Source organism: Miniopterus natalensis, chromosome 12 (assembly GCF_054644295.1).
Source record: "Miniopterus natalensis isolate mMinNat1 chromosome 12, mMinNat1.hap1, whole genome shotgun sequence".
NCBI lineage: Eukaryota > Metazoa > Chordata > Mammalia > Chiroptera > Miniopteridae > Miniopterus > Miniopterus natalensis.
This window is the reverse complement of record NC_142092.1, coordinates 35718842-35741715: the sequence shown is the minus strand read 5'-3', so window position 1 is coordinate 35741715 and position 22874 is coordinate 35718842. Positions and strand designations below refer to the sequence as shown.

General features: G+C 38.7%; 1 protein-coding gene across 16 annotated transcripts in view; it reads left to right on the top strand.

Annotated features, from left to right (window-relative positions):
* The window catches only part of TRPM3 (transient receptor potential cation channel subfamily M member 3), a 656939-nt gene that overhangs the window by 239004 nt on the left and 395061 nt on the right, over window positions 1-22874 (top strand). For 11 of the 16 annotated variants that reach the window (XM_087823178.1, XM_087823180.1, XM_087823179.1 and 8 more), the window contains exon 1: window positions 7290-7466. The exons of the other annotated variants lie outside the window; for them this stretch is intronic. In XM_087823178.1, coding sequence (XP_087679304.1) covers window positions 7290-7466 — 177 coding nt within the window. Of the gene's footprint in view, window positions 1-7289; window positions 7467-22874 lie in introns of those variants that run through there. 16 annotated transcript variants of the gene reach the window in all.

The following is a 22874-nucleotide window of genomic DNA, read 5'->3' as shown; positions in this document are numbered from 1 at the left end:
CAATAGAACTGGAGAGTAGAGAAGGAATGTGGAAGTCAGCAGTGAAAACATAAGAAACCTGAACCATTGGGAAAACCACTAATCCATCCTGTGCTCTGCGGGATTCTAATGTTAAAGTTGGGTCCAATAAGTTATTTTTCCTCTTTTCAGACTATGTTAGTGATCAAATGCTATCTTCCTTTTGGAAAGCCACAGGAAGTTTTTTGTTTGTTTTTTTTTTTAATTTAACTGGCAGTAACATATTGTGATGGGTAAACACAGATTACAGAATCAGATGCACAGATTATAGAATCGGATAGACCTGGATTCAAATCTCTTTACCAGCTATGTGACCTCTGCAAGTTTTGTAACCTCTCTGAATCTATGCTTCCCTGAGACTTTCCTCATCTGTAATATGCAATAATAATGCTGCAACTCTCATGGGTTTATTGTGAAAACTAAATGAGCTATGCACTTAGAAAACTTTAGCACATAGTAAGTACTCAAAAAATTATCAATCATCATGTTAATATTATGGTAATTAGCCACTGTATTTATTTTAATGATGAGAATTCATAAAAGTTATATGAATTGCCCAATGACTTAATGTGGATTAAAACCCATTTCTCCCTGACTTCAGAATCCTTGTTGTTTGCATGGATATTTTGCCTCCTAATGAGAAAAAAAAATTGGACCAACGCCTCAGAAACTAAAATCATGTAATCCCTGTTACTATTATTAATAAAAATAAAAATAAAAGGCTCGTGGTTATTAAACTATACCAGAATAAGCATTAACAGGCTGACAAAAATAGCAAGTATGGTTTTCATTAGCTTTCTTCATTAAAATCCTCTACCGTGCAGAGCTGAGGCTTTGAGAATTTTCCAGATCACAGCATGTCTCTGTTTCCCAGGTGAACAGACCTTATGGTTCAACCCAGTGCTAGCCATGGTTGTCAGAAGCCCAGATGCACAAAGTAGTGCGTGTGGCTGGGGCAGGCTCTCTGCTCTCACGGGTGGGAGTCAGATGGTGTTTGAGAAGATATATGTGAGGCTTGAGCTTATACTTTTGTCTAATTTGAGTATCCATTCACCAAAAGATAGAACTAATGCTGCACTGAAATGCTGAGCTTCCTTCCAATACACAGTGTATACAAACAGTAATTGGAGATTCACTACTTAAATCTTCCTCCCAAAAGATATTAATTCATGAGTTCTTTAACATGTTGGCCAGATTTATGGTTTTTATAATACAAAATTATCTTAAATACCTATCTTATGTGTGTGCATGTGTGTGTTTGTGTGCACGTGGTGTATGTGTCTGTGTAATGTCGAGGCTCAGAACAAAGAACATCTACCATATTTTAAAAATGCAGATATTAATTGGCTTAGAAATGCACATCTCAAATTCTTATATTTTTAACAAGCCTCCATGGATTCATTAAAATTTCAGAATCATACAAAAAAATTACACCCTTTGTGAATAGAGGTTTTAGAGTTTCAAAGCTTGAATGAGGATGTATTTTAGCTTTTGGCCTTTGAAAATTTGTTATACATTTTTAGTGTGGGTGTATATGTAGGATTTCTATTTTTGGTGAAAAAAGCTGCTTATAGACCTTAGCATTTTGGTGAAAGAAGCTGCTTATATACCTTAGCATTTTCCAAAGTGAAACATTTTATGTATTAAAGTTTTAGACTCTGTTAGTAAAAGATATCCCCTCTCCACTGCAGAGAGAAAGCAGTTAAGTAGAGCCATGTGTGGTTCTCTCCCCCTGTGTTCTCTGCAGCTTACTGTCTTCTTGGAAGAAGCCAAGAAGGAAAGGCAGGTGTTTTGTTTTGCTTTGTTTTCTGAGAGCAGCAGCTTTGGGAAGGACAGCACATATGACTTCATATTGGAAATAATAAATTACTAATATTTTTGAGCACTTACCACATACTGGTTCCTCTTCTAAGGGCTCCGCACATATTATCTAATTAATTTTACAATATTCCTTTGACATAGGTAGTATTATTATCCCCGCTTTGCAGATGAGAAACCAAAGCATGATGAGGTTAGGAAACTTCCCAACACTGCATGCACTGGTAAAGCTGGGGTTTAAACCAGGCCATTAGGTCTATGCCAGTGGTGTCAGCGAACGAACACTATCATCCTTGTATTACACTGAAGTGTGTTTTTATTATCTCAGCACTGTGCTGATTGCTTTTAATTCTCCCAGAAACCTCGAGGTGGAAACTGTTACAGACCCTGTTTTACAACATGGAAACTGAGGCTCTGAGCGGTTAAGTAGCTGGTCCAGGGCTGCACAGCTAAAGAGAGGTGGGACTTGAGTTTGAATTGAGTCTGATACTAAAGCTACAGGGTAAAGACAGTGAGAATGAAGCACAGACGGCCCAAGCCCTGCTCATTTTCTGATACGAGCATAGGCTTCCCATTATCCGGGCCATATCACTACCTCCTTTATGAGTCAGGGTAAAAAAGAAAAAGAGAAAAGGATTTACAAGTGTTCAGGCTTCAGATACGATGGAGAATGGAGGTCACCTTGCAGCAGAGGTTCTGTTCGGCACACTTGCTTTGAGTATGTGTGGTGGGGCGGGGGTGGGGGTAGTCAGCTGTTACTTAAACTGAAGTTGAATAAACTTCATGAAGAAAAATTTTAGAAGAAGCTAAATTACTAGTGAGTTTCCTCTTGAAAGTCCCTAAAGGGATTTATGAGAAGTAAGTCAAAGGATTTAAGAGGATTAGACGCTATTATATTTAAAGTGCCCCTATAACATATTATTGACTCTAGCCCTGCAGAGGGTTTTAAATAACTACACTCTAACACGTGCAGAAGGATTTAAGGTCCGAGATGTCCAATGTAGAGAAGAGGAGGTTTGAGTGGTGCTTGTTGCCTGTCGTTAGACATTTGGAGGGCATTCCCTAGAAGAGAAACTCGACTTAGAGGTTATAGGGAGGCACATTTCACTTCAGTTTTAGGAGGAAATTTCTGTCAACTGGAGCTGTCCAACCACAGAATGGGCTGCCTCAAAAACTCACCTGCTCTCTGCTCATGCAGAAGGGAAGCAGGTGGTGAGATCCCAACTCTAGGGAGAAAACAGAGTAGACAGCTATCCTAATTCTGAGATCTTTTCATTTTACAAAGAATAAATGTTGTTTAAGCTACTTAATAATGTGAGTCATTTATTTGGATAGATTTTAATGTATCTTAGAATCTATAACCTATAAAAGATGGCAAAAGGGGGAAAATAAGTAAAGAAAAGAAGTTATTTTATCTATTTCAAGATTTGGAATTAAATAAGAACTGCTCTTTAGGTCAATGGATTCTATAAAGAGATTTAATATTTTTGAAAATATTGTAGGAGCTTCTAAAAATTTCTAACTGTATTTGAGTGCAGTTAAAGGGGAGAAACAGGAAAAGCATGCTTTTTAAAGAAAAAAAGAGATAAATTTGCAATAGAGTTCAAAACACAAATTACTTTTTGATAAAAATGGCGAATTCTCAAACAAAACAAAACTAATAACTGAGGCCAGTCATAAGGCAAGCAGGATGTTAATGCTGAGATTATAAGTTATAGAGGCAAGTGGAGTTACGTACAAAGGCTCACCATTGGGGTGGTCCTGATATATCCCTGGGATACTTGAATATTATTCTTCTACATTCATCTATTAGAGCTACAAAATTTCTGTTCAATTAATGTCCAGGATACCTATGAATTCCAATGCTATAATAACAAACTGTGAAAAATTACATTGGAACATTTTTTGAGTGTCGTGAACAGAAAACACACTTCAGCAGGAGGCTCTGGAACACTCTCAACTACCTGGTTATTGTGTGATTTCCTTTCTGTTTTTTTTAGGTTTTCATGGGTCAGCCCCTTTTATATTAAGGGGTATAAAGGAAGACAATGTGTAGTGCGGTGCTGTGCTACACTGAGGCTGCCATGATGTTCCTAAAGCAGGAGAACGTGGTTTTCAAAAGGAAGGAAAGTGGAGCGTATATTGTGGCTTATTGTCAGCGTTAAGGAAGGTCAATCCTATCATGGTTCTTAAGTTTAGCATCATTTACACGGGAAATAAAAAGTGATGATGATAAGTGGGAAGTAGGCTTATGTAGCACGGGAGAGAATTAACTTGTTCGAGGGCAGGCTACGGAGTAGAGATTTGATGTGCTGGGTTTCCTGTGTTGTAGGATACTGAAAGCTCATATGGTCTTGCCAGGCTTCTAAGCCTGCTAGAATTTGTTCTGTAGATTTATAAATATCCACATTCATAAAATGTGTAAACAGGCATTTTGGATTTATGAGATGCTAACTCCTGGGGCTGGGCTTGCTTCTCTCTGCTCTTTTCTCATTAGCCTCCTCTCTAAAACCCAGGGAGGTATCATTCCATGTGAAAATATCCTTTCCTGAAAGTTGGGGGTGGGGAGTCCTGAAAACCCTGCTTTTGATGTTTGGATAGCAAACAATTCTGGCACAAACTACTCCAATGGGAGAAGAAAAGCCTCCTCTAGCACACTGTGATCCTTTGATCTTCACCTCTTTTGCAGTGTAATCTTCAAATCAGTTCTCTGGAGGTTTGTGCTCCTCTCCTCTAATTGCTGTTAGAGAGGGCTGTGGATGCTCCTACTTCCCCATTCCAGAGTTCCAAACTATTCCCTTTGACCAAAGTTACTGAGTAAAAATTAAAAGGGCTAGGGGGATCAAAGGCTGTGTGTTTTCAGAATGATGCTGTCATTTTTGTGGGGTCCTTAACATTTTGGAATAGTGAAGAGCGGGGGAGAGGCAACTGCAGTGTTTTAGCATTTTCGTGGAGCAGACTTCTCCCAGCCGCAACGGAACCACTTAATAGCATTTAATAGCTTAGAAAGGCTGGAGCCTTGCAGCCTAACTGAAGGCAGTATCTTGCGCGCTGATGAATACCTCGCGGCAGTATTGCATGAGGAAATCCATACTGCCCCTTGTCTCCCGCCTTCCTCTGGCCCCATTTATTAAACTCATGGTAACTCATAAGAAGCATTGGGGTTCAGCCTGCCTTACTTGACTTCGTTAGCTGCTGCTATAAGTATGCACACTTGTGCTCACTAACTGGAAATTATCTGTGGGTTCTGTCCTTAATATCAGCTCATGGTGCCTGGAAGATAGTTCGTGGCATAAGGGGACAGTATGTGCCAGGCACTGTTCTACGTCCTTCATTGACATTAGCTCATGAATGATCAAACAACCTTAGGAATGTGATTTTATTTTTATCTCCGTTTTATAGATGAGGACTCTAAGGCACAGGGTAGGTGAGTAAATTACCCCAGGCCAGGGTCAAAATTAGAATTTGAACGATGCAGCCTGATTTCAGAATTCATAGTGTTTACTACATCAACAGCACACCAAAGAAGTAATCTGAAATGCAGAGCATTTCTTCTTCAAGATCTTTTACCTCAATACTTGATTAAGGTAAAATCACCAGAAAATTGAGACAATGGCTTTCTTGCTATGGCTCCTTTAATTTTGAAAGAAATAAGTGAGAAAGGAAAGCTTATCTTTGTAGTCTGGTAGACTGGTTTCAATCATAATGTGGTTTAGGCCTGTTTCTCAAAACCTCACTTTTTTAACCTGTGAAATAGGGATATTGACCATAACATCTACTTCATAAGGTTGCCAATGGCATGAACTTATGTACTGTATTTAGAAATGCTGGACATGTTAGTTGGTACTGTTGTAAAACTACCTTTAATCCTTTGTGGAAATGGAATGGTGACAGAAAATGAGCTTACTGTGTGTGGGATTTATTAAAGTAATATTGCTTAATAGAAGACAATCAGGTGCATGAATTTTATTATACAAAGCAAATCAAAGGTATGGATTCCACTAATGGACTAGATTTTCTGCAATAGTGTCCTTAGATCTGGAACATGGGACCATTGTGAGGGAAATAGTGTTGTATTGTAGTATGTCAGGTGTTTATTACACTCCAGAGAGGATCCACATTCTGAGTTACAGCAGAGTCCCTGCGTATCACATCTGCTCTGACCTCTCCCCATTCTGCTTCAGAATGCATAGTAGTCATGAGCCTGAGATTTACCAGTATCTTCAAGTTAATTAGAAAGAGAAAATCAGTATATTCATAGGGAGGAACATAGAGAGGAAAAATAAGTAAGATGGCAATTCTCTAAGGATGGGAATTCTCCCGGCAGCCATCAGTCACCTGCACCCACTGAGGTCTGATGGGAGGGAGGGAGGGGGTCTTGGGCAATGCAAGTGCCCAATCCTCAGAATTCACTACTCTAAGTGAAATTATCCAATTTCTACCTTCAAATTGAAAAGTTCCCCTTTATTCTCTTACCACAGGATTTCTAAAGACCATATTCGCCAACACAGCAACTCTCTCTTAAAGCCATCCTTAGAAAATGTTGGGGGTGGGTATCCACACTTCAGGAAACTCCATCTTTTATAGAAAGCATTCCCACTGGCACTTTAAGGGTTAAACTTTTGTCGCAGAGAGAGTATCAAGTAGCTTTCCAGTAGGGGATAGCCCCCAATTTAGAAACTGCCACGTTAAAAGATAAGCCAAAGACACATTAGTTTACACTGCTTTCTATGAAAGAAATCACTCACTCGCGGCTCCCAGGGTGTATGTTAGTTTGCTTTTCTTTCTGCAGGCTGGCATCTATATAACGTTTATATCAGGATGAGGACAGTCAATCACAGTTAATAAAAACCCCAGAACACGACAGAGATCCCTTTTAGTATAGACCCATTTGACAACAGCTCTCAATTTCTTCTGGCACATAAATCAGAAGGAAAGTGTTTATCTTACCATTCGGAGGCATCCCTTCTCCCTCTGTGTCCTAGCCCCTCCCCCTGTGCCAGTTTCCAGCCCCTCAAAGATGCTTTGTGCAAGAAAGTGCAAGTTCCCCATTCTGGCTCTATTGATGTTCCCTTTTCCTCTCCTCCTGGCTCCCCCCACAAACCCAGCGAGCAGAGCAAATGGCCCGGGTTCTCCCCCAATGCCTGCCCTGCGTGTGCGGGGAGGAGAGCGGGAGAGGGAGCGCGCGTTCTGAGCAGGCTGCTCCGACTCCGACCGCAGGCTGTTTCCTGCAGGCTGCCCCTCTCCTTCAAAACCGTGAGTCCCCTCCCCGGAGCAGCAGGCAGCGTGCTTCCATTCAGCCGCATTTGGTATGCATGAGCAAGGCTGCAGGCGGAGGGGAGGTGGCTTTCTCAAGAAGGTTCAGTGGCTCGGGCATCGCCACTTGACTAGTCTCCCAAGTTCCAGGAAGCCTCTGCCCTAATGGAATTTGCAGATGTGGAGATGACCATGGGATGCCAGGGGCGTGGGGGACCGTTTATTTTCTAGGCATTGCTCAGGTTTGCAGTTTCTGGTTTTCCCGGTGGAATTTTGAAGGGGTCATGAATCAAACTGATGCTCCTCGACCCCTAAACTGGACCATCCGGAAGCTGTGCCACGCAGCCTTTCTCCCATCTGTCAGGCTTCTCAAGGTACCGTAACTTGCTGCTTTGAATGGCTCTAATTGTGCTTTTCAGGTCTCAACACCCAACTTCGCACTTGGGCTGGGACGCACATTTTGGGGAGCAGAAATGCATGCAGTAATGGCTCTGTTGCCCATGGCTGGAGAGAGGTCCTCAGAGCCCCTCACCCCATGGTGTCAGGGAGGAGAGGATGATCTGAGCCACACTGGAGACTGCGATTGTGGTAGCAGAGAATGGGTTTCCTGAGTGCTCCCCCACCCCTCCCAGATATCCCCAAAATAGAATTAATTAACTTCTTTGGGAGGGTGGGAGCAGCGGTGGGAGTGAAATCTTTTACTCCCCTGTGTTTGGCTCCAGGGTGTGTTTTTTCTCTCCCTGGGGAAGCCCTTCGACCCACTTTCCCTTTAAATGGAACCTGAGAGAACAAAGGATTCTCCTCATTATTTTAAAAGTCCTATGTCCTTAGGTGGTTGCTCAGGTAAAGACAAAGAATGAACCTCATCGGATTGTGACTTTTTCCGTGTTCTTGTTCTTTTAGAAACAGCGTAATAATTTTAATCTTCTAAATGAAGTGAGTAGTGAAAAGTATTGTTAAATATGTACTGAGTGATGAGTGGAGCTTTCTCTCCAGCTCCGAGTTACACAAAAGAATGGTACTACACCTGAGCTAGGGCTGCTACCATGTGTCTGCAGCACTCATCTTCCTAGAAGCAAATACATTACAGATACTGAAAAAGCCCCCACGACTCCGTAATAATTTACCTTTGTCATCTGCCTTGTAAGGAAAGGAATACAAATGAAATTTAGAAGGTGCAGAAAACAAGTCTTTTTCCCCCAGAAAAGAGAACGTGGTAACATTTATTTGGGAAAAGTGCTAATCTCTGGATGTCCCACAGCCATTTGAAGTTAAAAAGGCAAGGCAAAGTTCTTAATTCTCTGTTCCATTTTAATATGATATTTTAATTTAATGACCACTGGACATTGAGTCCATTCAGCCATAAGGAAAGATTAAAGAATTAGCCCTGAATGAACTACACTTGCAATGTTTTTTTGTGCTGCTTTTTCCCCTGAGCCTGTGTTCTGGTTGGGTCAAGTTTGACGTGGACAATCAGTTTTGGACAGCTAAGTGGCTTTTCCCAACAGAGTATGTATTACCCACCATCTGAGTTTTCCTTATTCTGTTCAACACAAACTACCCCCACGTCCTGGGCAAACCCCCATCGTATTGTTGTCATGGTAATGGTTTGCTTCCCCAGAAGAGTAGTTAGGAGGAAAAGCAGATTTGGGGATGGGGAGTGGGAAAGAAGCTTTCTGGGATATAAGTGCTTTTCCTGTATTGGGACCACGTGTATGACAGGGCACGAAACAGAAACAGAATGAGACCAGGTAACTAACCAGTGAAGGTAAATTTTCCTCCAGAATCACTATTGAATCAAGACTCATGGGGAAAGAATGTCTTGACAAATCTAACATAATTGTGAAAATTGATTGTAGCAATTTGATGCGCTATGAGAAGCATTTTTCATTTAAAGTCAGTCATTGGCTCACCCAAAGTAATGCTTTTTAACTTACACAATGATCTTAACAGGTGTGTGTGTATGACCCTCAATATATATTAATTGATACTCTAGCTTTTTAATGGAAAATGTTATTCATCATTTACTTGTCACACAACCAGCAGAGAAGTGCCTGTTTGAGGTAGATTACTTTTAGAAGACGTATCATCTTTTTTAATTGAAAGTAGTCTATGCTATTTATCAGCAGACATTGTCAATACTACACCAGGACTGTTGTTGGCACACAGCTCAATCCTACCATCCTTTATTAACACCTTTTATTAACATGGTGCTTTATAACAATTCATCCAATAGAGTACATTTGTGTATATTCTTCCAATTTTCTCAAATCCAACAACAGGATGTGTTTTATTAGAGAACTTCTTTTTCAAATGACATCTGAATTTTTGAAAGATCATAGCTATCCCAGGAGACTTCAGATATTGAGCATATTTCAATATCTTAAAAAGATGAAGTGATACCAAATTCTTTCAGCAATACTTAGAAAGAAGTGGAGACTGATTTTGTCTATGAGTGATTGTAGTATCAACATTCTGGATATGAACGTTATGTAATTTTCCCCCCTCTGGGTTGTTGCTGTCCTGTCTTTGTTTTGTTAGTCCCTATGTATTCTTGCCTCGCTTTTATATTTCAAGTAAAATGAAATTTTCTGACTAATCATTTGCATCTTTTGGTCAATATTTTCCCTGGTTTAGTCTAGAAGTTAAATATTTAATAACAATAATTTTTACTATTCTTTCCTTACTTTCTGCTCCCTCCCCTCACACTCTCTTGTTCTACCTCCCTGGACACTCCCACCACCATGCTAATTTGATGGGTGGGTTCTCTGGGTCTCCAGGAGTCTATTGAAATCCTAAACTAGCAAACCAAATTCCCCTATTCAACAGGTAATTTTTGTTCTCTAACAAGCATTTTTCTAATGTGATACGCCCTTTCTAGTGCCCTTCCTCATCAGTAAATGCAGTGTAGGGCATGATGACATGATCAGATTTAGCTAAACCCAGATCACTCACCATTTCTGACAGACTGGGCGTAAGCCAATTTCCCTCCCTATCTTTTCCTTGAAAATGTGTGTTTCTTTGTTAACTTTTTTCAGTACTACACTAATATTTAGAAATGGCTTCATAATTCTGTTTTCTGCATTTCTCATTTCCTAATAGAAACAGGGCACTAAAGTATCAGAAGGGGGAAGGCCACTTTCTGAAGCATGAATTAAACCTAATGAATGTCAGAATATACTGCTTATTCCTTCTGAAAACATCTCATTACTTGTTTGGTCCATGTCAGAGCAGATTTTGAACATGCCAACCAACTTGAATTTTAAACTTGGGATTGCATTTGGAAATAAGATTTGAAAATGAATTTCTGGACAGGCTCATGATGATGATAGCCAAAAGACAGAAGTTATTTTCTAATGGGTAAATTTCAAAGGGGACCCTTTCCAAACTATTTCTCTTTGGTTGTTGGCTTCATTCTTATGTATTTCATCTTACTACTGATCACAAAAAAAGTCAAGTTTATTTTAGTGAAAGGCAGCTCTTAGCATATTTCTTATCCATTGTTTTATTTGGGAGATTTTATTTTGGTAACGTGTTGAATGTGAAGATTAATCTTAGAGCAGAGAACTTTCTTTGTATTGAAGTCTTGGTGTGCTTACTAAAGGAAAGGCTTCCGAAAAATAGGTTGCATTGGGGGAAAGGAAATATCTGTACTCGCAACAGACTTTGTATACACATGTTAAAGCCAGTTTGTTAATGAAAACCAAAGGGTCAGTATGATTTTAGTATTTTCCAAGTTTTATACTAAGACACAATATGACTTTGCCCACTCTGAGCAATGTCAGAAGGAGATTAAAGAAATTACAGTTTGGACAGTTAGGCCTAAACACTGGCTCTAATTCCATTGTGTTCCTAATCAGCTGTGTGACCTAGGGTAAGTTACTTAACCTCTCTGTAGCTTGGTGCCCTTATCTTTAAAATGAAGTGTTTGCGTCTTGGCTTGACTTAACTCCAATACTGTGATACCCTGTGATGAAGGTTGCCATGCTCTGTGGGCACGGAAGAGCATACTTTATTAGGGCTAAAAATAGTGAAGCTGGTTTAGATATTAAAATGGAGAAAGGACTAGAACAGTCATCAGGGTTTAAATCATAGAGGGCCTTGTCTGCCAAACTAAGGCATTTCACCATTATCTTGAAAACTCCGGGATGCCATTGATAGGATCTGATCAGGGAGGTAACCACTGAATTCAGGTATTACATATACTGCTCTTCATGTAATGTTTAGAATGGATGGGAAATGGTGGGACTGAAAGCTAAGGGATGAGATTAGAAGCCTGGAGAATTAATGAGGACCTGGGCTAAGGCAATAGCCGTGGAGGTAAAATAAAAAGGACCTTGTTGAGTTGATTAGCTGTGATGGAAAGAAGAATATAGGATAACTTCTGAATTTCTGTTTTTGCTGTCTGGTTCGATGGTGGTCCCAGTGTCTGAGAATAAAAGTTCTGAGAAGGAAGGACAGAACTTCTGACTTTGTGGTTGGTTCTTTGGTGAGCTACAAAAGGTATGTCACTTACTGATTCTAATGAGACTAAGACAAAAGTAAGGAATATACTTCCATATCATTGATGAATATGAGTCCCATTGAAGGTTCGATAGAGGACCTCTTTGAAGTAAATCATATACAGTCAGTAATATCACTTCTAATTTTCTTAGATTGTACTTTTGCAGCTTATACTCTGAATTCTTATAAAATTATGCATAGTAAACTCCCAGTATTTTGGAATCCAGTCAAAAACTCAGAGTTTTGTTTTATTTTATTTTTTCTGTTCACTCTTTATGTTAGCCAAAGAAGGATTAATAAATGTGAACTGGGTAACACAAAGGAAATAATGAAAAAAGTAGTGATCAAGTTAGACTACCGGATCACCAATTCTGCCCAAATGCCAATGTTTTCCACTTTTGTAATTCCTTATAATGGCAGTCAGTGTCCATTATATTGTCTCTTAAGCACAGCAAGATCCTAAAGACAAAATGAATTGGGTCTGTCTTTTACAGTTGATGCCAAGAATTCCAGAAACTGACTTCCCTTTCATGTTTTCTTAGAAAACAACTAGATTGAGATTCGTTTAAATTTATGATTTAAATTTATGACTTTCAAAGTCTCCTTACATATCTAAAATTCTGAATCTTTACATGGCAGGTAAAATATCAGTGAACCACATGCTAGTGAGTAGCACTTAAGTTTCTACAGGAAGAGAGGAAACACACATCCAATATATCTATACATGCTGGTGAATGGTGGCTAGCGACATCAGGGAACTTGTTATGGACCAATTCTACTAAGTGCCTTCAAGATGGGAACCTTGAAGCATAAATTGCTTTTAGGAAAACTCAGTGTATTGTTAGGCAAAATTTTAAGGGCCTGATAATAAAGAAACTTCTGTCTCTTCATCTCAGCACACCAGCCTTAGATCCCCTTTAACAAAATGAGAGAAAGAAAAGAAAATGTGCCGAATTAAAACCGAGGGTAGAGAACATTTTTTCTGGTGTGTTTCAAATGGTGGCTTCGACTCAGAATGCTGAACAGTGACCCTGCGACTTGTCTTTTTGTGAAATGTTCCTCAGGCAGCCTGAAGGAAATTCCTGAGGCAATAAGAAACCCTCCGTCTCTTTGGAGAGCTCTGTCTTCTGGTGCCCTCTGTTGTGGAGGAAAGAATGGGAGTGTGTGGCCCCTGGGGGATGAGGGAGGATGAGGCTGGGAGGTTCAAGTCTGGGGCCACCTGGCTCTGGGATGACTTGTGGAGTCACAGTAATATGGGGCAATGCTTGTCTCCAGGGAAAGAAAGGGTTGTGCCTTCCCTGTAGAGAACTTTCTGCGGGGAAAGAGAGCCCTGCCTCTGCGGCAATGGCTTTACATCCCCCCTCTTTCCAGCTCTTGGTGTAACTTTAACTGGCTCCCAGCTCATGTACAGACAACTAGATCATGTCCCTTTCCCCTTTCCACTAATTAATTCAAAATCTGTGGCTAACAAAAGTGTTCAGTAAGTGTTTATTGAAGAATAAATGAATGAACAAACATGTGAATGATACATGAAATCCTAAGACTGCTTAGGAATCACTTGGGGAGCTTGTAAACAGAGCACACATTAAAGCCCCCCCCCCCCAGGGGTGCTGATTCAGTAGGTAGGTGGTGGGCCCAGGACTTTGCATTTTAACAAGCTCTCCCAGTGACTCTGTTGTGAACAGCTCTTGGAAGGACCACACATTGAGAAAAGCTGCCATAGATTGAGCTGAGCTGGAGGGAAACTCCATTAAATGCCCTCTCTTATGCTAGCATCTGAGCAGAACAGATCCTGTCTTAGTCAAGAGTGAGAGCAAAAGGTTTTAGGTAAACAGTTCGTGGGTTTTTAAGATTTAATCATGAATGCTTATTTACAGATAGAGAAGTCAATTGAGTTCAGCTGCCTTGTTTTGGTTTGTAGATGATACAACATAATCTGAAGGAATGTTTGTCCATATTCTTTTTATTTTTTGTTTATTTATATACTTCTCTGTGTATCTTCATGATTTTTTAGTCATGTGACATACAATTTTAGATTTTTCTGTTCTATTGGATTTATACAGGAATATGATTGTGAACCAGAGCTCCCAAGGATAGTGTCCATGGTCAAGATTCGGCAGCATCCTGCCTATGTCCCCTTTATCTAACATTCCCTGTGATGGCCCTGGGAATGGCAGTGGCCACTCAAGTGCATGTCCCTTAAATTCCAACGGTATGTGATAGTACCAAGTAAGAAGTAGCCAGTCCACTTGGGGGCCAAGGCCAAAGCAGCCATTACTGATGCCCACAATGGTAGGGATCTCTATACCTACCTGCTCTACCTACAGTTGTCAGAAATGAAGGAAGAAAGAAATTCTGGAGAGAGAGGGAAAGGAAGAGAACATGAGGGCTTTCATTTGGAAAACTACATTCTAAGTTAAATTGAACTTTATATTTGAAAAAATTAAAAATAATACCTAGTTTTGAATATTAAATATGGAAAACTGAGTGGAACAAAAAAAATTTGGTTCCTGAGCATATGAGAAAGATATAATGCCATAACTGATGGGGTGGGGTGAGGGCAGGTATAACAAAATCCCTAAGAGGAGGACATTAATTTTTATGTTTATCACACATAAAATTTATGTTTAAAAGCATTTAGGAATTCTTCTCCAACCAGTGGCTCCTCTCTACTTCCATTTTCAGAGGCACGTGCATAGGAATTGCAGTTTAGGGATAGCATTGATAAGTGTTGTTCTTCTCCTCCAAATAATTAAACATTTTTCAAGGTTTAATTAGTAGACAAATAGACAATGGGTGGGTGGATAGATAGATAGATAGATAGATATGGATAGATAGATGATAGATAGATGATGATAGATAGATAGATGATGATAGACAGATAGATGATAGATAGATGACTGATAGATGATAGATAGATAGATAGATAGATAGATAGATAGATAGATAGATAGATGATAGATAGATAGATAGATAGATAGATAGATAGATAGATAGATAGATGATAGATAGATAGATAGATAGATAGATAGATAGATAGATAGATAGATAGATGATAGATAGATGATAGATAGATAGATAGATAGATAGATAGATAGATAGATAGATAGATAGATAGATAGATGAAGAGAGAATTTTGTTATTTATAAATCCATTAACAGCAGCATTTTATATATTGAATTGCTGTACTTGGAGGGAGATTTATCCACCAAAAATGAGCTCTTGAAGAAGCGTTTTTCAAAGTGTGATCCTACATTTTAACAAGCAATCCAGATGAGCCTTATGCATTGTATCATTTGAGAGTATCTCTTCTGAAGTGTGACACTTTACTAAAGAGACATTGGCTCATTAAAATTATGCCTCTGGCATCACTACACTCAGTATCTGATTTTTATTGTTAAAAACTGAGCACCCAGTATCTCTCTATCAATTTATATAGGCTCATAATGTTTCCACATCTTGAAGTCCCTGTACTCACAGAGCATTGAATGACTTTCGTAATTGTTTCTTAAGGGATCATGCAGGAAAGCTAATTAACATTATAGGAAGGTATAGTAGGTAGGTAATATCCTGGGCTAGAAGAAATGATGGCATATTAGCTTCTTGTTTTCTTCAAGGGATGATACACTTACACTGTGATGGTCGAAGCCAGAAAAACATTGCAACAAAGAAAGAGCACTAAGTCTATCCTCTGTCTGAATTACTTGGCTATTGCTGAACTAAGCAAGCCCACTCACATCTGATCCTTTTCCGTGATACCTTCTCCCAGTTACTAGAATCACCCGTTCAACCAAGTTACCCAAACTGGAAAACCTGGGCTTATACCTTTTGTTTGTTTGCTTTCATCCCTTATGTAATCAGCCAAATAATTCTGTCAGGTTGTCTCATAAGTATGTCTCTGACCCCACCACCTTCTCTCTAGTCCTGCTTCCCAACATCAGTCTCTCTTTTTCTTGAGCCCCAAACACTGCAGCTGTCTACTTTAAATTGATCCTTCCCACAGCCACCAGAGTGGATCACTTAAGATGAAAGTTAAGACCAGGATGCCCCCATGTTTGACATTCATTAGTTCTCTTCCTGGAATAAACTCTAAGCTCCTTGCTATGGTATATAAGACCCTCAGTGATCTGTTCTCTCTTACTTCTCTGCCTTCATATGTTGTTTTTCCTTCCCTCAAGTCATGCCGTTTCTTCAAGCTGGGCTTTTTGCACAAGCTATTTTCACTGCCTGGAAAACCTGAACCACACCTTCTCCTGCCTTACTCCTGCCCATAGTTTAGTACTCAACTCATGTGGGCTGGATGAATTAAGAAAAAAATTTCCCTCAGTCTCCAAAACCAGATGAAGCTCTTTTTATATGCGTGCCCATAAAAGTCAGTGGGTGTTTCTATCTTTGCTTTTAGCATGTTGTAGTATTATTAGCTCTCTACTTCATCTGAATATCTTCTTAAAGTCAGGAAATTATGTCTTAGACAAGGTGGTGTGTACAGCTTTTAGCAGAGAGCCTAAGATATTTTGGGTGTTATATGAATTACACTTTAATAGGTAAATGTGGGAGGAAATGGATAACTGTGCTCTTGATGCAGTGCTCCAAAGTCACTACTTAGGGGAGCCAAATGGTGTTATAAGGGTCTTGGTATTTTTGTCTAATTACAGAATACTGAGCTTGAGGTAATATACAAGGTGGAGCAAAAGTAGGTTTACAGTTGTTCATGTGGAAAATAATACAATAATTAATAAATAATAATATAAGAATAAGCTGTTTCAATTACTCAACTGTGAACCTCCTTTTGCCCCACCCTGCACTTCCTGTGTTCCCCATACTGAAAGATGAGTTAAGGAACTGAACCAATAATGATTACGTGGTAAAAGTGATACAGAGTAATATAAGTACTCAAGGAAGAAACTGTAAGTAGGTAGCACCAGATATCTACTTTGAAAATATTTACTGAAAGAGATTGAAATCCCCTCATCTATTAATTATGTTGGTGAAAGGGCATTCCTTAATTTAGTGCTCTAAGAGACTTTAATATATCACCTTTTAGTAAGGTTGGCTGGGTTACACTGTGATGTAGGGAAAGCACTATTAAAAGAAAACTGCACTGAAACTTGCTGAGCCATTCTTGCTTTATCCTTTAAAGATGCCTTTTGCAAATGTCTAGAGATAACCATGTAGACACAATCGTATTGAAGTATCTTGGCATTTCCATTTAAAGGTAAATGTGACTTAGGATGTGTTTTTATGTTTTAGCATTAAGTTATTTTGCTATACCAGGTGTCATAGATAAAAGTCAAATAGAAGTCTTAGTTTATTAGGTTCCTACTAGGAAGAAAATTGACCAGTCAAAATAAATTTCTATGGAAGTGATCAGAATCATTAGAAAATTCTCTTCCTACCTGTTGGTTAAGATAAATGACATATATGGCTGGGGGAAAAGTAAATAATTATTTTTGGCATAATGTCCTTGCTTATTTATCACTTTGCTAGAAGAAAGAAATGAATAAAAAAACATTTCAAAGAATGAGCTGTCATACAAACATCCATAAAAAAAAAATTGCTCTATAGTGCTAGTTCATGAATAAATGATGGCTTGAAAATTTAGGATCTGGTGATTTAATTTGTAGAGTTTTTCAACCTCAGTAATATTGACATTTTGGGCTGGATAAATATTTGTTGTGGGGTTATCTGTCTTGTATATTGTAGGACATTTAGCAATATCTTTGGACTTTATCCACTAAATACCATGAGTACCTCCTTCCTGTCTCCCATTGAGACAACCAAAAATGACTCAAGACATTGACAAATATTCTTTTGGGGGCAAAACCACCACTAGCTGAGAACCATTGCTTTATAAGGAGGGGGTAGGTAATTGATTTCGCTGGAAACCCTAAGGAGTCTTCCTAGTGATATGAATGGGATGCTTTGACTTTAGACACACTTACGTTTTTTTTTATGGTACAAAAGACTGAAATTTAGCTTACATTTCGGAAAAAAACTGGTCTAGCTCTGTTCACTAAACACAGAAAGACTAAGGAATTATTTCTCATCTTATTGTCAATCATCTCATAAGAAAATTGAATGTGGCCAATTTGCCTGAAAGTGTTTCAGTGTTTCATATATTACTGCTCTGTGGACTAAAAGCAGAGAATATTTTTATTTGATTGATATATGAAGTGAAATATTGAATTCTTGCCAGTATTTTGTTCTATAATAACTTCTATTTAGAACTATTGAAGAATAATTCAATATAAGTTCATTTCAGTGAATAAATGACGACAATATTTTACTTTATCAAGATGGATTTTCTGTATGATGTTAGCAAAGATTTTGAGATAAATCCAGTAACTAGTACAAGGAGGCTACATATTTTAATTTAAAAATTAATATAATTAAAGCTAATTTTATTATTAAATTCAGCATGATAGACTGAACAGAAAAACTAGATTTTAGCCCTAATTCTGCATTAATATTCTTGTTGAGTTACCGAGACTAGTTTTATCTTTTAATGCCTCAGTTTTCTCATCTATAAAATAGCAGAATTGGATTACATTAAAGGTGGCAAACTTTTTTAAAAATAAAAGACAGATTGTAAATGGATTTGTGGATTATACAGTCTCTGTCAAAACTAACTCTGCCATTGTATTTTGAGAAATCAATCATACACAACACATAACAGATGAATGTGGTTGTGTTCCAGTCAAACTTATTTATGAACACTGTGCTATAGTCTAAATGTTCATATGTTGAAATTCATATGTTGAAATTCTAACTCCCCAAAAGTGATGATATTAGTAGGTGGGGTGTTAGGGAGGGACTTAACTAATGAGAATGGAACTCTTATGAATAGGATTAGTGCCTTGTAAAAGAGGCTCCAGAGAGCTCCCTAGCCCCTTTTCCCATGTGGAAATACGGGAAGTCTGTCCTCTAGAAGAGGGCTCTCACCCAACTATTATGGCACTCTGGCCTTGAACTCCCAGAACTGTAAGCAATAAATTTCTGCTTTTATAAGCTACCTAGTCTGTGGTATTTTTTTTTTTTATAGCAGCCTGAACAGGCTAAGACAAACTGAAATTTGAATTTCATTGTTGTCAACCATTTTTAAATGTAAAAATTATTCTTACTTCTCTGTATGTACACAAACAGAGGGCAAGTAGAACTTGGTCTTTCTCTTTAGCCTTACAGCTGATTAGATGAGGCTCGTCCACATTATGGAGGGCAATCTGCTCTTCTCAAAGACCACTAATTTAAATGCAAATCTCATCCAAAAACACCCACACAGAAATATCCAGAAAAATGGTCAGCCAAATATCTGGGCACTGTGGCCTAGATAAACTGACATAGAAAATTAACTATCGCATAAATCATTGTTAGAGCTATATGAAAATTACTGTTTTAAATGTAGTTTATTTGTAAATAAGAGGAATACATTCATGTTAACTTAAATAAGAATTTTTCTCTAAGACTAATCTTTAGGATATTCAGCAACTGGAATAGAAATACAGCCAGGCAACACAGGGATCCGGGCTTCTCTGTTATGGGGCCCTAGAGTCTCTTGGCTCATCAGCTCTACACTGCTGTTTTTCTTTGTAGCCCAGCTTCCTTGATTACTCTGTATTTCACTGACACTTGCCATAGTGTCCAGTTCTATTTGATCTTGCAGTTGCATTCCTCACATCTCACCAGTTTATCTCTCCCATACTCCTCAGGAATCTCACTGAGTCAGGTTTGGTCAGATATCTTCCTATGCCTGCATAGCTAAGGTCAGGGAAATTGAATCACCATATAAATATGGCCACTGAGACCCATTCTTCTAGTACGTGATGTAGGTGAGAGCAGATTCTTTTAGCAAGGATGTGGGCACAATGCTTCACTAATTTAGTTAGTATGAATCCCCTAGACACACAATAGCTTAATGGCTCTGGAAGCCACCCACACCTAAAAGGCACTGCAAGTAATCCAAAACTAAGATTTCACTCTGCAAGTGAAGATAACCTATTAGTGTGCACCCTTTGCTAATATATAACAGGAGGAAATGGACTCTAACTTCAGAACCTGATTTTAGGGGTACTATAAAGGCAATATTTCTGATAAGAGGCATAGAGAGCCTGGAGAAATAGTAGGCTCTCCTCTATTGGAGGAACACACTGAAATCAAGAAGAATTGCTTTTACAGTCTCACTACAAGATGGCCTGATGGACTCTAATGTCCCCTTAAATGCCTCCTTGAGTTCCCCCACTGTTTATGGTTTCATCACTGCTGAGAGGTCCTGTGAAGCTTTTGATGGGGTTTGTCAACTCTTCTGGCTGAATGAACTTGCACCATCCCAATTTTATATCCCTGGGAAAAGAAGTAGTAACTTTGATAGTAAACTGAATATGAGAAAAGTTTTATGATTAAAAAAACAACCATGCTTAAAGGAGTTCCATACAAGAGAGATTAATGTTTTAATCAGAATAATCCTGTTTTGTTGTATATTCTTTGGAAGGGGAAAAGTTCATACACATTAATGCTATCAAAATGAGTATTGTTTTCTTTTTAGTTGTACAATAATTCAAAAATCAAAACAGGAATATAAGATTAGCTTTCCTCCCACATTCATTTATTCATTATTCATATGCTTATTTGTTCTACCATCATCTATCTGTTGCTATGTATCAGAAACAGTGCAAAGGTACTAGACATTGAAAGATGGAAAATACCAGGCCCCAATCAGAAGGAGCTGATAGTGGAATTAGGGAGACAGAAAAGCAAATTGGTAATGACACGACGGCTTGATGTATGTTTTCACGTTGGAGAGCATAGATAACCGTGACCAAAGATAGCCTGGGAGTTACTGGAAAAGGTAACTCTTTATCTGAATATTGAAGGCCATACCTATGGCAAGTTGAGGTAGAAAGAATATTCCAGATAAATGGAGTGGCATTTACAAAAGCAGGGAGGCGCCCTAGAGAGCATAGCTCATGGAGAAAGTCCCATGAGGGAAGCTGAAATATCAGGTGCACAGGGAATGTTGTGGCGAGCAGTGGTTGAGGAGAGTGATGTGAAACCAGGACTGCTTCTGGTGGTGGGTGTGGGGTTTATATATATTATTCTGGTGCACAGCTCGTACTCACAACAGTGCCCGGTTTAGGCTGCTCCAGTTGAAGTGCAATGCTGACGCCTCCGCACCCTCTGCTCAGAGCTCTGGAGATGGCACCACTGCCCCCAGCTGTGCAACTGCAGAGGCGAACCCAGATTTAATAGTCATTTAGCGATTGTTCAGCAGCTGCAGAATGCTCTATTAAGAGGGTTACGCTGTAGGAGGGATCGTCCCTTTTCTTTTTGTTTTTGTTTTTTTTTTGTTTTTTTGTGCCTCTGGCAAACTCATTTTTCATATCCAAACAACTTTGCAAACTGCCTCATTATGGAGAAATGTTTTTTCCTGTTTTATACATTTTAAAATGCCCTCATCTAGAGTGATAATGGCCTTATGAGAATTATAGTAAACAAAAGCCATGGCGCAAGACTCTCTTTTGCTTTGGACATCTACAAAATGTTAGGTAAAGGGAATCAGAAGCTTACTTTTCAGTTGCCACTATGCGTATCACTGAGCCAAAGGGGTAGGTGTGCGCCCAGGTGTGTCCCTGTTCAACTAGCAGATGAACTCCAGACATCAAGACTGTTTCAGTGTAACCTGACTTCTCCAGGATGGTCCACAGTCTTGTAAAGGCTCTAACAGGTGAACTGCTCAAGTGAACTGCTGAACCTCATCAAGAAACTTTCTTGAAATGGGGTAAACTTACATATAGTGAGGTTCATGAGTTTTAACTATAAGCCCAATAATTTTTTATAAATGTAATCACCTATGTGATCACCACTCATTTCAAGATACATTACTCTACCTCACCCTAAAACCTTCCCTGGTGCCTTTCCCAGCTAATACCACCACAATCACCACCACCCAAAGGACCCACCGTGAGGCTTTTATCACTTCATCTTAGTTTGGCCTGGTTTAGAACCTTGAATAAATGGAATCACACAGTGTGTACTCTTGTGTCTGGCTTCGTCCATTCAACATAAATTTTCTGAGACTCACCCCCTTGGCTTTGTCTGTTACTCTGGTAGTGTCACACTGTATGAGTATGGCACACTATCTTAACCTCTTTCCTGTTAATGGGCATCTGGGATATTTACCATCTTGAGCCCCTATGAACAAATGGACTGTGGACATTCTTGTGAACATACGCACTCATTTGTTTTGTTACATACTAGAAATGGAATTTCTGGGTTATAGAGCAGGCATGTATTTGACTTAGTATAAACTGCCAAAAAAGTCTTTCAAAATGGTCATACTATTTTATACACCCCTGAACATAACTCTGAGAGTTTCAATTCCCACATATTCTCATCAAAATTGGGCATTCTTTCTGTTTTTTTTTAAATTTTAGTGATTCTGATGGGTATATTATTGTATTATAATTTTCATTTTCCTGATGAGTAATGTGATGTTAAATTTCACATGCAAAAATATTTGTAAAAAATAGTAACAATAGCAAAAAAAGAGTAAGTATGGGTAAAGCTGAGGAATGGACTTTTATTGAGCTGGTATTATAGCTAGAAAACAAAATTCATGATTTATATCCTGTCCGTCTTGAATACTGAAGTGATATTGTCTCATTTTCAGATGAGGAATTTGTAATCGAGAGATGTTAAATAAAGGTGGTAATAACATTAATTACTTTGCAATGTAGTTGGGAGAAATAAATGAGTTGTACATTTTACATTTTATGTTTTGACATAAAGTACTGAGAATAGTGCCTGGCATATGAGAATCACTCAAGTTTTAGCTGTTTTGAAGCATAATGCTAGAAATTATAAATAAAAACAAATTAGCTTGTGGCTCTTAAGGAAAATTGTGATGTGGTAGGCAATAGATTTATGCAGCTAAAGTTAACATGAGGAAGTTTTACAAAATGTTGACTATATCATTAGGGATGGACCCATATTATTGGTGATGGAAACCCATTAAAAGTTGGTGAATGGGTCTGATTGTCCTCAGCTATAGTTATTCTGTGGAGCTTGACTTGGGTAGAGTGTGTCTACATTTCAGAAAGAAGACATGACATAGCCTGTCATTAATTGAGGGATGAACTCACTGTTTCCACCAACTTCTCAGGTATATCCTATGCATGAGATGTCATAGTGAGTGCTGGAAATACAAACTTGTATAGCGATTATCATCAGCTTTCATGGAATCGAAGAGAAGAAAAGGAAGTCTCTGTGAGTGTACTCTATCCTCT